A 15,200-nucleotide genomic window follows, 5' to 3' on the forward strand; every position below is an offset into this window, starting at 1 on the left:
TGATTACTTGAATTCTACATAGCTTGAAAAATAGATGCCTTATTCATGCAAGAAGAGACCTGTTGTTGAGTGATTCTGTTTATATGTGTGGCCACCCATTAACTCTTATATATACTGTTTGCATAACATTATGTCATCAACCCTTGTGTTTATCTTTGAATATGTTAGCAAGGTAAGTCAAGGACAGTACGTGATGATTTCAAACTTATACCATACGTACCCTCTGTTGATATGACAAATTGACTATATTTTAGGTAACATAGCCCCATGAATTTCCCTCAAAGGCCCAGTCCTCTGTTCTTAACGCTACCTCGCTAATGCGGGAAATGGCGAATAGTTTGAAAGAAAGAAAGATCAAGAAAACTGATTTTTTTGTGTATGCTTGATTCAGAAGAGCTTGTTGATGAAGATCAGATTTTTGACTCAGGCAAAAACAGATATTTTGACAGATTTTTGCAGTGATAAGCTGATAAGCTATTCTTTTCTCCTTATATACTTATATGATTTTTATCCTTATTCAACTTTTCCTACTTAGCAAGATACTGTAGCATCAGGAACAGGCAATTAAGCCCTCAAGGAAAAATCCTAGCTTGGCTTCTCCTATCTCTATTCTTAGTAAATTGATACTGCATGTGACCTCTAGCCCCCATCTCCGTCTCCTTTAACCCCTAAAGGACAGAACTTTGTATGTGTAGGGGGTCCCCAGTACTAATGTTTATCTTGAAATTCAAAGATGTATTGTAAGTCTTATCATTTAATCAGAAAAGTCAGATTAGAAAAAAGAAAGAGTAAAGATCTGGTAAATTATTGATTTTTGTTGCTTTACATACATGTGGATTTGGCATGCCAAGTAAGCTAAGCTTATCACATGTATGTTGACTTGCTAACTCATACAGCTTCATCTGTTCTTTGCCAACACCAATGCATTACTGACACAGAAAGAACTTTTTCCAATGCTGACCATGTAACATCCATTAAATAATCATGATGATTAGTACCCCCAAAGAATATCGAAGTAGGCACTAATTGATGTGGGGCATTTGCCAAGGTTGTTCCTTCCCCCATTGTTTTATATTTGTAAATGAGATGTTAGGATTTTTTCCTGGTGCTAATTCGTGTTGTTTATGATATAAGGCACTTCTACATACCAGTAAAGCATGTCTTCAAATTGAAATGATGACAGGAAGAGGGAACCTGTACAAGTACTGCTAAGGTTCTTTTATGGTAACCTGTACAAATAAGCTTAAGGTGAAGTTACCTTTTACAATGCCCAGTTGATACATGAGTGGTATTTTTTTCTCCTCCATCTCCTGGAACAAGAGGAAAGAAAGAAACAAAACAATTTGGGGGTATTCATAGGTTTCAAGGAAAATTGATGTCTGAGCAGTAAATTTAAAGCTATGTTTTGCTCATTACATCTCATTCATATCACTCTTGTTTTGTAGGAGAGAATGATACACCTACTTCTCCTATGGGTCTGGTAACTGCTGAGATGCATGAAGAGGAGAAGAAATTAGAAGCAGCTAATGTTATGGCTGAGGAAACACTTCGCTTACAAAAACAAGTTCAGGAAGAAAAGGAGCTTAAGGAACAAAGGTGAAACTTTGCTTGAACCTGTTTAGAGCCTCTTCTGGCTCATATACATGTACCAATTGAGCTTAAGACATGGATAAAGGAAGAGAAAATTTTTCTTTAATGAAATATAGAAAATCTATTTTTTTTTTATTTATTTTCAGTTTTAACAATATGCTCATAAAGATATTTTAACCAGTTGCAATAAAGAGTTTCAAAAAAGAGCATTGTTAGATGATTCATTGGTTTATTTAAGGTTAAGGAATTTAGGTAAGGAGATTTTTATGAGGGGTAACATGATGTAAGCATATTTATAATTGAAAGTTTGATATAATCAGTAGCAATAATATTGGTGTGAGAAGTAGAGTTAATTTATGTAAAAAAGTGGGATTATTTTTGATTTCTTTTATTTGTTGATGATTAGATGAAAGTTGTATTATGCCTTTGTTGCAAGGCAGTGGGGCTTGTTGGTTTCACCTTTCCTGCGCGTGTGAGCATCCATCTGGCTGTCAATCTGTTTGTCCATGTGTCCCAATATTTTAAGCATATTTCAATACAGTAGGGTTGAGGGTCAAGTCAATTGGGAGGTAAGTTTGAATGGAGAAAAACTTGAGGAAGTAAAGTGTTTTAGATATCTGGGAGTGGATCTGGCAGCGGATGGAACCATGGAAGCGGAAGTGAATCATGGGGTGGGGGAGGGAGTGAAAATCCTGGGAGCCTTGAAGAATGTGTGGAAGTTGAAAACATTATCTCAGAAAGCAAAAATGGGTATGTTTGAAGGAATAGTGGTTCCAACAATGTTGTATGGTTGCGAGGCGTGGGCTATGGATAGAGTTGTGCACAGGAGGGTGGATGTGCTGGAAATGAGATGTTTGAGGACAATATGTGGTGTGAGGTGGTTTGATTAAGTAAGTAATGTAAGGGTAAGAGAGATGTGTGGAAATAAAAAGAGCGTGGTTGAGAGAGCAGAAGAGGGTGTTTTGAAATGGTTTGGGCACATGGAGAGAATGAGTGAGGAAAGATTGACCAAGAGGATATATGTGTCGGAGGTGGAGGGAACGAGGAGGAGTGGGAGACCAAATTGGAGGTGGAAAGATGGAGTGAAAAAGATTTTGAGTGATCAGGGCCTGAACATGCAGGAGGGTGAAAGGTGGGCAAGGAATAGAGTGAATTGGATTGGTGTGGTATACTGGGGTCGACGTGCTGTCAATGGATTGAATCAGGGCATGTGAAGCGTCTGGGGTAAACCATGGAAAGCTGTGTGGGGCCTGGATGTGGAAAGGGAGCTGTGGTTTAGGGCATTATTACATGACAGCTAGAGACTGAGTGTGAACGAATGGGGCCTTTGTTGTCTTTTCCTAGTGCTACCTCGCACACATGAGGGGGGAGGGGGATGTTATTCCATGTGTGGCGAGGTGGCGATGGGAATGAATAAAGGCAGACAGTATGAAGTATGTACATGTGTATATATGTGTATGTCTGTGTGTGTACATATATGTGTACATTGAGATGTATAGGTATGTATATTTGCATGTGTGGACGTGTATGTATATAATGTATATACATGTGTATGGGGGTGGGTTGGGCCATTTCTTTTGTCTGTTTCCTTGCACTACCTCGCAAATGCGGGAGAGAGCAACAAAGCAAAATAAAAATATAAATATTTCAGTACTTGGTTTGTTGTATATGGATCAGAATTTTAACACAGATGTAGCACATAAAGTTGTGCATGTGATTATGTTTTTGATGGGTTATCGGGTTAAGGTCACAAGGTCTTATTCTGGAATATGTTTAAATACTTGTTGACATCACATCTCATGATTGGGTAAATGGAGATGAACCAAACTTGTATCACAGATACTCAATACAATGTTCTGTGCCTGTTTTAGTATTAATTTCAAGGATTGGGTTTAAGTTCATGGTCTCAAAATCATGTATACTGAGCAGACAGTATCTGAAGACAGGGTAAATGGTTAAGGGCCAATATTATATCATAAATACTACAAAGAGATTTCTTCATCGTTAAGCTTTGGATGTCGTTATGATCATCAAGTTATATTTACTTTAGGACTACCAATTGCTATGTATACTATCTCTAATTATTTACAGAACGATAATTAGACTCGTACTGTAGATACTACATACAGATTTTTACACTTTTAATTTCAGTAAACCCCTGTTCGAACTGTAAGATCTGGGTTGTTTCTTTAGAAGCCAAATTCCATTACATCTGAATTTTAACTGAAACATCAGTTAATGAAAGTTCAACAATTGTAACGGAAACCTACCCTATTCCTTCAAGGCTGGAGGTGCTCAGGTAGTAGTAAAGACTACTCTGATGGAAATTAGCTCCAGGCTCACCAGGAGTCACTTGAATCACCTCAGTCAGAAACGGCATTTCTATAGGATAAAAGCTGCTTTCCCTATGTTTTTGATGCTTATGTTTCATGGATCTCTTAGCTAACATGGCACTGTTCACCATTGTTAAGAAAAAATGCAGTGTGTAAATCTTTGAGCACCTAGTTTGATTATGTGTTGACCAAGCAGGTGCTTTTCACGCATTGGAGGGCAGTGAACAAGCTTTTTCTTGTTTCATCTTGAAAGTTGTACTTGAATTATCTTTGTTGATGTAGATATACAGAAGATGATATTGCACCAATATGTTATTGTAAGTCATTGTGAAGTAAGAATATTTTGTGTTAGTAAAATGAAGAAAAAGTGCACTGAGGTGATGTGACACGTCTTTACACCCAGCTTCCTGGACTGAGGTCAGGTACTAAAGGACTATCCTGTTGTATTCCAGACTCAGTTCCATGGGTCCTTAACTCACTGGACTAATTTGTAATGTAATGGATTTCTGTAGACAGGTTCATTAGATCCTGAACGTAATCTGATGTGGCCCAGAAGCTTCTTTAAAAGCTGAGCTCTGGTACATTGAAGAGAGTTAGAACTGGGGTTTACTATATTGAAAATAAGCTTGGTAAGAATATAACAATAGATTTGATTTAAAGGCCTCTTGCACGAACATTAGAGGTGTTGAAAGTCTTAATGACTTTTTGCAGAAATTTGTTTTGACATGCTAGTATCAGAGTGAGAAGAATTCCTCTCTAGTAGCTTGAGACATGGACTCTACTTAAAATTGATTGTGCTGTAATACAGGTCACTGAGAAATTTGCTTGTAACATGAATGTATTAGATTTAGCCTTTTCTAAATTCTGGCTACAGATAGAGAAAGGTTTGGTACAAGTGATCATTATTCAAGATGTCATGGCAGAACTGTGAAGTGCTGAGGGAGTTGAAAAGAGAAAGCATTGAACCCATCTGTAAGAAAGGAGACTAGGAAGAGGGTTTGAAGTACAGACCAGTCTCCTTGATGAGTATGGCCTGTAAGGTACTGGAAAAATTCATTATAAAGGAAAGGGATGACTGTTTATAAAGGAGAAATTACCCAAGTGAGAGGCAACACAGTTTTAGGGAAAGGAGGTCATGTGTAATGAACTTCATAGATTTCTGTGAGAGAGTGAGCTCTGTTGTGGACAAAAGGGAAGGCTGGGTAGATTATGTATATCGCAACTGCCAGAAGGCATTTGACACAGTACTGCTTGGAAAGCTGATGAAGGAGCTAGAGTACTGGGCAGGGATTAAAGGGAACTTCCATGATTATAGAAGATTATCATAGTGGAAGGGTACAAAGATTACGTCACAGGAGCCCTCTCCAAATGGGTGATCACAGTTGGAGTGCCCCAGGGTTCTGGTTTGGGATTGTTCTTTTTGATCACTGTGAATGACTTACTTGAAGGTATGGACTCCTACTTAAATTGTTTAAAGATGTTTCAAAGGCATGAGGGAAGTGATAAGCACAGAGGATTACATCAACTTATATGGGGACCTAAACAGACTCCAAAGTTGGTCTTATAATTTGTTTGATGAAATTCAACCTAAGCAAATGTAAATTAATGAGGGTACGACAAAGTTAAAGAAGGCTACAGTATGATTATTATCTGACATGAAATAAGCTTCAGGACTGTGTATGTGAGAAGGGAGTCAACATCATCTCTAACCTATCCCCAGAGTCCCACATTAGGAGAATAGTAAAGCAGACAATCCGCCTTACGCAAACATCAAGAATAGTTTTTATGTATATGGATAAACATATATTTAGCAAGCAGTTCATATCCTACAAATGGCCAAAACCAAAATATGCCAGGGCATAGCTTAAAGTCATCTTCCAGTACTAAACCAAAGTGGTGGAACAGTGAAATAGACCACTGCTTTTTGTTTAAGAAGATAGCATGTAAGATTCTCAAAGAGAGCACTAAACATGATAGAACAAATTTTGTAAATTTATGTAGAGAAACAAACAGGTTGTCTGTCCAAGTGACTCTTACATCTTTCTTTTTGCTGGAGTAGAACCATAAGTCTTTCACGTTATAAACTTATTTGGTATTACCTGTCTTCATCCATCTCTTTCCAGCCACTGTGATATTTCCTTCTCTGTTTTGCTGTTATTTTTTGGACTTTGTTCATTTTAGCTTTCTGCTTGTGTCCTATAGGATTTTCTGTCCATCTACATCTTTGACTTGTTTCCTTTGGGAACTCCCTCAAGGTAGTGGCCATGGCAAAAGAGTCTCCATTACTGTTGAACACCAGTGCTGCATTTTAGTCTTTGGCATCCCACCCTAACAGGCCACTGGCAGAGGGCAACTCTAGCAGTGTTTTTAGAGACTCCCACCTAATTTTCTTAACAACTGCTCATACCTAATGTGTTTGCCTATTATTCCTGCCTAATATTCCAACCTACTACTTTTACCTGCTGCTTGCAGCTAATGCTCCTACCAACTACTTCTGTCTAACTTTCCTACCTAATACTTTTATCTGTTGCCCTTACTATTTTGTCAAAAGGCAGGGCTAGCACAAAGTGCTCACATATGTAGAGTTGAGAAGAATGAATTGTGTGAATTAAGTGTTGTCAAGTGTTTTGGGAGCAGCTGAGTGATTGTGTTAGCAGTTTTGATGCACAAGACCGGGTTATAGTGATGGGTGATTTGAATGCAAAGGTGAGTAATGTGGCAGTTGAGAGAATGATTGGTGTACATGGGGTGTTCAGTGTTGTAAATGGAAATGGTGAAGAGCTTGTAGATTTGTGTTCTGAAAAAGGACTGGTGATTGGGAATACCTGATTTAAAAAGAGAGATATACGTAATTATACGTATGTAAGTAGGAGAGATGGCCAGAGAGCGTTATTGAATTACGTGTTCATAGGCGCGTGAAAGAGAGACTTTTGGATGTTGATGTGCTGAGAGTTGTAACTGGAGGGATGTCTGATCATTATCTTGTGGAGGCAAAGGTGAAGATTTGTAGAGGTTTTCAGAAAAGAAGAGAGAATGTTGGGGTTAAGAGAGTGGTGAGAGTAAGTGAGCTTGGGAAGGAGACTTGTGTGAGGAAGTACCAGGAGAGACTGAGTGCAGAATGAAAAAAGGTGAGAGAAAAGGACATAAGGGAAGTGGGGGAGGAATGGGATGTATTTAGGGAAGCAGTGATGACTTGCGCAAAAGATGCTTGTGGCATGAAAAGCGTGGGAGGTAGGCAGATTAGAAAGGGTAGTGAGAGATGGGATGAAGTAAGATTATTAATGAAAGAGAAGAGAGAGGTATTTGGACTATATTTGCATGGAAATAGTGCACTTGACTGGGAGATGTATAAAAGAAAGAGGCAGGAGGTCAAGAGAAAGGTGCAAGAGGTGAAAAAGAGGGCAAATGAGAGTTGGGGTGAGAGAGTATCATTAGATTTTCGGGAGAATAAAAAGATGTTTTGAAAGGAGGTAAATAAAGTGCGTAAGACAAGAGAACAAATGGGAACATCACTGAAGGGGGGAAATGGGGAGGTAATAACAAGTAGTGGTGATGTGAGAAGGAGATGGAGTGAGTATTTTGAAGGTTTGTTGAATATGTTAGATGATAGAGTGGCAGATATAGGGTGTTTTGGTCGAGGTGGTGTGCAGAATGAGAGGGTCATTGAGAATGATTTGGTAAACAGAGAAGAGGTAGTGAAAGCTTTGCTGAAGATGAAAGCCGGCAATGCAGCAGGTTTGGATGTTATTGCAGTGGAATTTATTAAGAAAGGGAGTGACTGTGTTGTTGACTGGTTGGTAAGGATATTTAATGTATTTATGTATTTAATTTTCCAAAGGAAGGAGCAGAGAATTGGGCCGGGTGGGGGTAGTCCCTCAGGGGCTCAGTCCTCTGTTCTTGGCGCTACCTCGCTGATGCGGGAAATGGCGAATAGTTTGAAAGAAAAAAGAAGATGACTCATGGTGAAATGCCTGAGGATTGGCAGAATGCATGCATAGTGCCATTGTACAAAGGCAAAAGGAATAAAGGTGATTGTTCCTCTTACAGAGGTATAAGTTTGTTGAGTATTCCTGGGAAATTATATGAGAGGGTATTGATTGGGAGGGTGAAGGCATGTACAGAGCATCAGATTGGGGAAGAGCAGAGTGGTTTCAGAAGTGGTAGAGGATGTGTGGATCAGTTGTTTACTTTGAAAACTGCATGTGAGAAATACTTAGAAAAACAGATGGATTTGTATGTAGCATTTATGTATCTGTAGAGGGCATATAATAGAGTTGATAGAGATGCTCTGTGGAAGGTATTAAGAATGTATAGTGTGGGAGGCAAGTTGTTAGAAGCAGTGAAAAGTTTTTATCGAGGATGTAAGGCATTTGTACGAGTAGGAAGAGAGGAGAGTGATTAGTTCTCAGTGAATGTCGGTTTGCAGCAGGGATGCGTGATGTCTCCATTATTGTTTAATTTGTTTATGGATGGGTTGTTAGGGAGGTGAATGCTAGAGTTTTAGGGAGAGGGGCAAGTATGCAATCTTTTGTGGCTGAGAGGGCTTGGGAAGTGAGTCAGTTATTGTTTCCTGATGATATGGCGCTAGTGGCTGATTCGGGTGAGAAACTGCAGAAGCTGGTGACTTAGTTTGGTAAAGTGAGTAAAAGAAGAAAGCTGAGAGTAACTGTGAATAAGAGCAAGGTTATTAGGTACAGTAGGGTTGAGGGAGAAGTCAATACATTTCCAATATATACATATATATATTTCTTTTTTTTTTTTTCTTTCCAGCTATTCGCCATTCCTGCATTAGCGAGGTAGTGTTAAGAACAGAGGACTAGGCCTTTGAGGAAATAGCCTCATCTGGCCCCCTTCTTTGTACACATCTACATAATTCATACTTGCTGCCTTTATTCATTCCCGTCACCACCCCACCACATGAAATGACACCCCCTTCCCCCCACAAGCATGCGAAGTAGCGCTAGGAAAAGACTACAAAGGCTATATTCGTTCACACTTAGTCTCTAGCAGTCTTGTATAATGCACCAAAACCACAGCTCCCTTTCCACATCCAAGCCCCACAAAACTCTCCATGGTTTACCCCAGACGCTTCACATTCCTTGGTTCAATCCACTGACAGCACGTCGACCCTGGTATACCATATTGTTCCAATTCACTCTATTCCTTGCATACCTTTCACCCTCCTGCATGTTCAGGTCCTGATCACTCAAAATCTTTTTCACTCCATCTTTCCACCTTCAATTTGTTTTCACACTTCTCGTTCCCTCCACCTCAGACACATATATCCTCTTTGTCAATCTTTGCTCACTCATTCTCTCCATGTGACCAAACCATTTCAATACGCTCTCTTCTGCTGTCTCAAGCACACTCTTTTTATTACCACACATCTCTCTTACCCTTTCATTACTTACTCAATCAAACCACCTCACACCACATATTATCCTCAAACATCTCATTTCCAACATATCCACCCTCCTCTGCCCAACCCTATCTATAGCCCATGCCTCGCAACCATATAACATTGTTGGAACCACTATTCCTTCAAACATACCCATTTTTGCTTTCCGAGATAATGTTCTCGCCCTCCCCACATTTTTCAACGCTTCCAGAACTTTTGCCCCCTCCCCCACCCCGTAACTCACTTCCGCTTCCATTGTTCCATCCACTGCCAAATCCACTCCCAGATATCTAAAACACTTCATTTCCTCCAGTTTTCTCAGTTCAAACTTACCTCCCGATTGCCTCCCAATTGACTTCTCCCTGAACCCTACTAAACCTAATAACCTTGCTCTTATTCACATTTACTCTCAGCTTTCTTCTTTCACACACTTTGCCAAACTCAGTCACCAGCTTCTGCAGTTTCTCACCCGAATCAGCCACCTGCGCTGTATCATCAGCGAACAACAACTGACTCTCTTCTCAAGCCCTCGCATCTACAGCCGACTGCATAGTTGCCCCTCTCTCCAAAACTTTTTGCATTCACCTCCCAAACAACCCCATCCATAAACAAATTAAACAACCATGGAGACATCACGCACCCTGCCACAAACCGACATTCACTGAGAACCAATCACGTTACTCTCCTCCTACACGTGCACATGACTTACATCCTCTATAAAAACTTTTCACTGGTTCCAGCAACTTGCCTCCCATACCATATATTCATAATACCTTCCACAGAGCATCTCTATCAACTCTATCATATGCCTTCTCCAGATCCATAAATGCTACATACAAATCCATTTGCTTTTCTAAGTATTTCTCACATACATTCTTCAAAGCAAACACCTGATCCACACATCCTCTACCACTTCTGAAACCACACTGCTCTTCCCCAATCTGATGCTCTGTACTGAAACCACACTGCTCTTCCCCAATCTGATGCTCTGTACATACCTTCACCCTCTCAATCAATACCCTCCCATATGATTTCCCAGGAGTACTCAATAAACTTTTTTTTTTTTTTATATATACTTTGTCGCTGTCTCCCGCGTTTGCGAGGTAGCGCAAGGAAACAGACGAAAGAAATGGCCCAACCCCCCCCCATACACATGTATATACATACGTCCACACACGCAAATATACATACCTACACAGCTTTCCATGGTTTACCCCAGACGCTTCACGTGCCTTGATTCAATCCACTGACAGCACGTCAACCCCGGTATACCACATCGCTCCAATTCACTCTATTCCTTGCCCTCCTTTCTCCCTCCTGCATGTTCAGGCCCCGATCACACAAAATCTTTTTCACTCCATCTTTCCACCTCCAATTTGGTCTCCCTCTTCTCCTTGCTCCCTCCACCTCCGACACATATATCCTCTTGGTCAATCTTTCCTCACTCATCCTCTGCATGTGCCCAAACCACTTCAAAACACCCTCTTCTGCTCTCTCAACCACACTCTTTTTATTTCCACACATCTCTCTTACCCTTACGTTACTCACTCGATCAAACCACCTCACACGACACATTGTCCTCAAACATCTCATTTCCAGCACATCCATCCTCCTGTGCACAACTCTATCCATAGCCCACGCCTCGCAACCATACAACATTGTTGGAACCACTATTCCTTCAAACATACCCATTTTTGCTTTCCGAGATAATGTTCTCGACTTCCACACATTCTTCAAGGCCCCCAGAATTTTCGCCCCCTCCCCCACCCTATGATCCACTTCCACTTCCATGGTTCCATCCGCTGCCAGATCCACTCCCAGATATCTAAAACACTTCACTTCCTCCAGTTTTTCTCCATTCAAACTCACCTCCCAATTGACTTGACCCTCAACCCTACTGTACCTAATAACCTTGCTCTTATTCACATTTACTCTTAACTTTCTTCTTCCACACACTTTACCAAACTCAGTCACCAGCTTCTGCAGTTTCTCACATGAATCAGCCACCAGCACTGTATCATCAGCGAACAACAACTGACTCACTTCCCAAGCTCTCTCATCCCCAACAGACTTCATACTTGCCCCTCTTTCCAAAACTCTTGCATTTACCTCCCTAACAACCCCATCCATAAACAAATTAAACAACCATGGAGACATCACACACCCCTGCCGCAAACCTACATTCACTGAGAACCAATCACTTTCCTCTCTTCTTACACGTACACATGCCTTACATCCTCGATAAAAACTCAATAAACTTATGCCTCAGTAATTTGAACACTCACCTTTATCTCTTTTACCTTTGTACAATGGCACTATGCATGCATTCTGCAAGTCCTCAGGCACCTCACCATGAGCCATACATACATTAGATATCCTTACCAACCAATCACAGTCATCCCTTTTTTTAATAAATTCCACTGCAATACCATCCAAACCCGCTGCCTTGCTGGCTTTCATCTTCTGCAAGGCTTTTACTACCTCTTCTCTGTTCACCAAATCATTCTCCCTAACCCTCTTACTTCGCACAGCACGTTGACCAAAACACCCTATATCTGCCACTCTATCATCTAATACATTCAGTAAACTTTCAAAGTACTCACTCCATCTTCTCACATCACCATTTCTTGTTATTACCTCCCCATTATCCCTCTTCACTGATGTTCCCATTTGTTTATTATTATTATTATTATTATTATTATTATTATTATTATTCCTGATCGCCGTTTCCAGCATCAGCAAGGTAGCGCCAGGAAACAGACGGGGAATGGCCCATCCACTCATGTACACATACATAAACATAACAGTCTCTAGCTGTCATATGTAATGCACTGAAACCACAGCTCCCTATCCCCTTACATCCAGGACCTACAAACCTTTCCATGATGTACCCTAGATGTTTCACATGGCATGGTTCAGTCCATTGACAGCACATGGACCCTGGTATACCACATCATTCCAATTCGCTATATTCTTTGCACGCCTGTCACTCTCATGTATGTTCTGGCCCCGATCACTCTAAATCTTTTTCACTCTATCCTTCCACCTCCAGTTTGGTCTCCCACTTCTCCTTGTTCCCTCCACCTCTGACACACATATCCTCTTTGTCAATCTTTCCTCACTCATTCTCTCGCTATGTCCATATCATTTGAACACACCCTCTTCTGCTCTCTCAACCAGACACATTTTTTTCCACACATCTCTCTTACCCTTTCATTACTTACTCGATCAAACAACCTCACACCACATGTTCTCCTCAAACATTTCATTTCCAACACATCCACCCTTCTTCGTACAACCTTATCTATTGCCTATGTCTCGCAACCATGTAATATTGTTGGAACTACTATTCCTTCAAACATATCCATTTTTGCTATCCGCCATAATGTTCTCTTCTTCCACACATTCTTCATCGTTCCCAAAACCTTTGCCCCCTCCCCCACTCTGTGACTCACTTCCACTTCCATGGTTTCATCCGCTGCTAAATCCACTCCCAGATATCTAAACCACATCACTTCTTCCATTTTTTCTCCATTCAAACCTATGTCCCAATTAACTTGTCCCTCAACCCCATTGAACCTAACAACCTTGCTCACATTTACATTTACTCTCAACTTTCTTCTTTCACACACTTTTCCATACTCAGTCACCAACTTTTGCAGTTGCTCACTTGAATCAGTGACCAGAGCTGTATCATCAGTGAACAACAACTGACTCGCTTCCCAAGCTCTCTCACCCACAACAGACTGCATACTCGCCTCTCTCTTTAAAACTCTTACATTTACATCCCTAACCACCGCCATCCATGAACAAATTAAACAACCTTGGGAACATCAGACACCTCTGCCGCAAACCAACATTCACTGGGAACCAATCACTCTCCTCTCTTCCTACTCGTGCACATGCCTTACATCCTTGGTAAAAACTTTTCACTGCTTCTAGCAGCTTACCTCCCACACCATATACTCTTAAGACCTTCCATAAAGCGTCTGTATCAACCAATCATATGCCTTCTCCAGATCCATAATTGCTACATATAAATCCATCTGTCTTTCTAAGTATTTCTCACACACATTCTTCAAATCAAACACCTGATCCACACATCCTCTACCACTTCTGAAACCACACTGCTCTTCCCCAATCTGATGCTCTGTACATGCCTTCACCCTCTCAATCAACACCTCCCCATACAATTTCCAGGGGATACTCAACAAACTTATGCCTCTGTAGTTTGAACGCTCATTTCTATCCCCTTTGCCTTTGTACAGTGGCACTATGCACACATTCTGCCAATCCTCAGGCACTTCACCATGATCCATATATGCATTGAATATCCTTTCCAGTCAGTCAACAGCACAGTCCCCCCTTTCTTAATGAATTCAAATGCAATACCGTTCAAACCTGTAGCCTTGCTGGATTTCATCCTCCGCGAAGCTTTCATCACCTCTTCTTTCTTAACCAAACCATTCTCCCCTCTCACTTTGCAAACCATCCCGACCAAAACACCCTACATCTGCCACTCTAACACCAAACTTATTCAACAAACTTTCAAAATACTCACTCCATCTCTTCGCTTCATCACTACCTGTTATTACTTACCCCCTTGCCTTCTTCATCAATGTTCCCATTTGTTCTCTTGTCTTGCGCATCTTATTCACCTTCCAAAACATCTTTATATTCTCCTTAAAGTTTGATGATACTCTCTCACCCCAACTCTCATTTGCCCTCTTATTCAACCCTTGCACCTTCCTCTTGACCTCCTGCCACTTTTTTTTTTCTATACATCTTCCAGTCATTTGTATTCACTCAATCTCTCCTAGTTCTTCCTCATACAAGTCTCCTTTCCAAGCTCACTTACTCTCACAACTCTCTTTTCCCCAACACCTTCTTGCCTTTTTTGGAAACCTCTACAAATCTTCACCTTTTCCTCCGCAAGATAGTGATCAGACATCCATCCAGCTGCCCCTCTCAGCACATTAACGTTAAAAAGTCTCTCTTTTACGTGCCTATCAATTAATACATAATCCAATAGTGCCCTTCAACCGTCTCTCCTGCTCACATATGTATACTTATGTATATCTCTCTTTTTAAACCAGGTATTCCCAATTACTTGTCTTTTTTCAGCACACAAATCCACAAGCTCTTCACCATTTCCATTCACAGCACTGAATACCCCATGCACACCAATTATACCTTCACCTGCCACATTACTCACCTTCGCATTTAAATCGCCCATCACTAATACCTGGTCTGGTACATCAGAGCTGCTGACACATTCACTCAGCTACTCCCAAAACACTTGCCTCTCATTATCTTTCTTCTCATGACCAGGTGCATAAGCACCAGTAATCACCCATCTCTCTCCATCCACTTTCAGATTTACCCACATCAATTTAGAATTTACTTTCTTACACTCTGTCACACATTCCCACAACGCCTGCTTCAGGAGTAGTGCTACTCCCTCCTTGGCTCTTGTCCTCTCACCAACTCCTGACTTTACTCCTAAGCATTCTTCCCCTTTACCCTAGAGCTTCATTTCACTCAGAGCCAGAACATCCAGGTTTCTCTCCACAAACATACTTCCTATCTCTCCTTTCTTTTCAGCTTAGTTACATCAATACACATTCAGACACCACAGTCTGAGCCTTAGAGGAGATGAGCACTCCCCGCTTAACTCTTTTTTCTGCATCCCAGGTATAAGCGGTTGATGCATCTTCTAAACAAATCTACATTCTACAGTCAGTTTCTGTTGAAGCAGATTGAATCCCAGGAAGCCATGAAGAAGAGGAAGATTAGGTATGTATACTAAATTTTTATGTTGAAAGAAGACCAAATTTGGAAGGTTTTGTATGTTTAGCACATGAAAACAATTATTTTTC

At 40.8% G+C, this 15,200-nt stretch overlaps 1 protein-coding gene across 1 annotated transcript in view; it reads left to right on the plus strand.

The window, feature by feature from the left end:
• LOC139749312 (uncharacterized) overlaps positions 1-15,200 on the plus strand; it is a 276,562-nt gene that overhangs the window by 24,924 nt on the left and 236,438 nt on the right. Inside the window, exons 5-6 of the mRNA XM_071663037.1 lie at positions 1,446-1,596; positions 15,016-15,117. Coding sequence (XP_071519138.1) covers positions 1,446-1,596; positions 15,016-15,117 — 253 coding nt within the window. The remainder of the gene's footprint in view (positions 1-1,445; positions 1,597-15,015; positions 15,118-15,200) is intronic.

Source organism: Panulirus ornatus, chromosome 7 (assembly GCF_036320965.1).
Source record: "Panulirus ornatus isolate Po-2019 chromosome 7, ASM3632096v1, whole genome shotgun sequence".
NCBI lineage: Eukaryota > Metazoa > Arthropoda > Malacostraca > Decapoda > Palinuridae > Panulirus > Panulirus ornatus.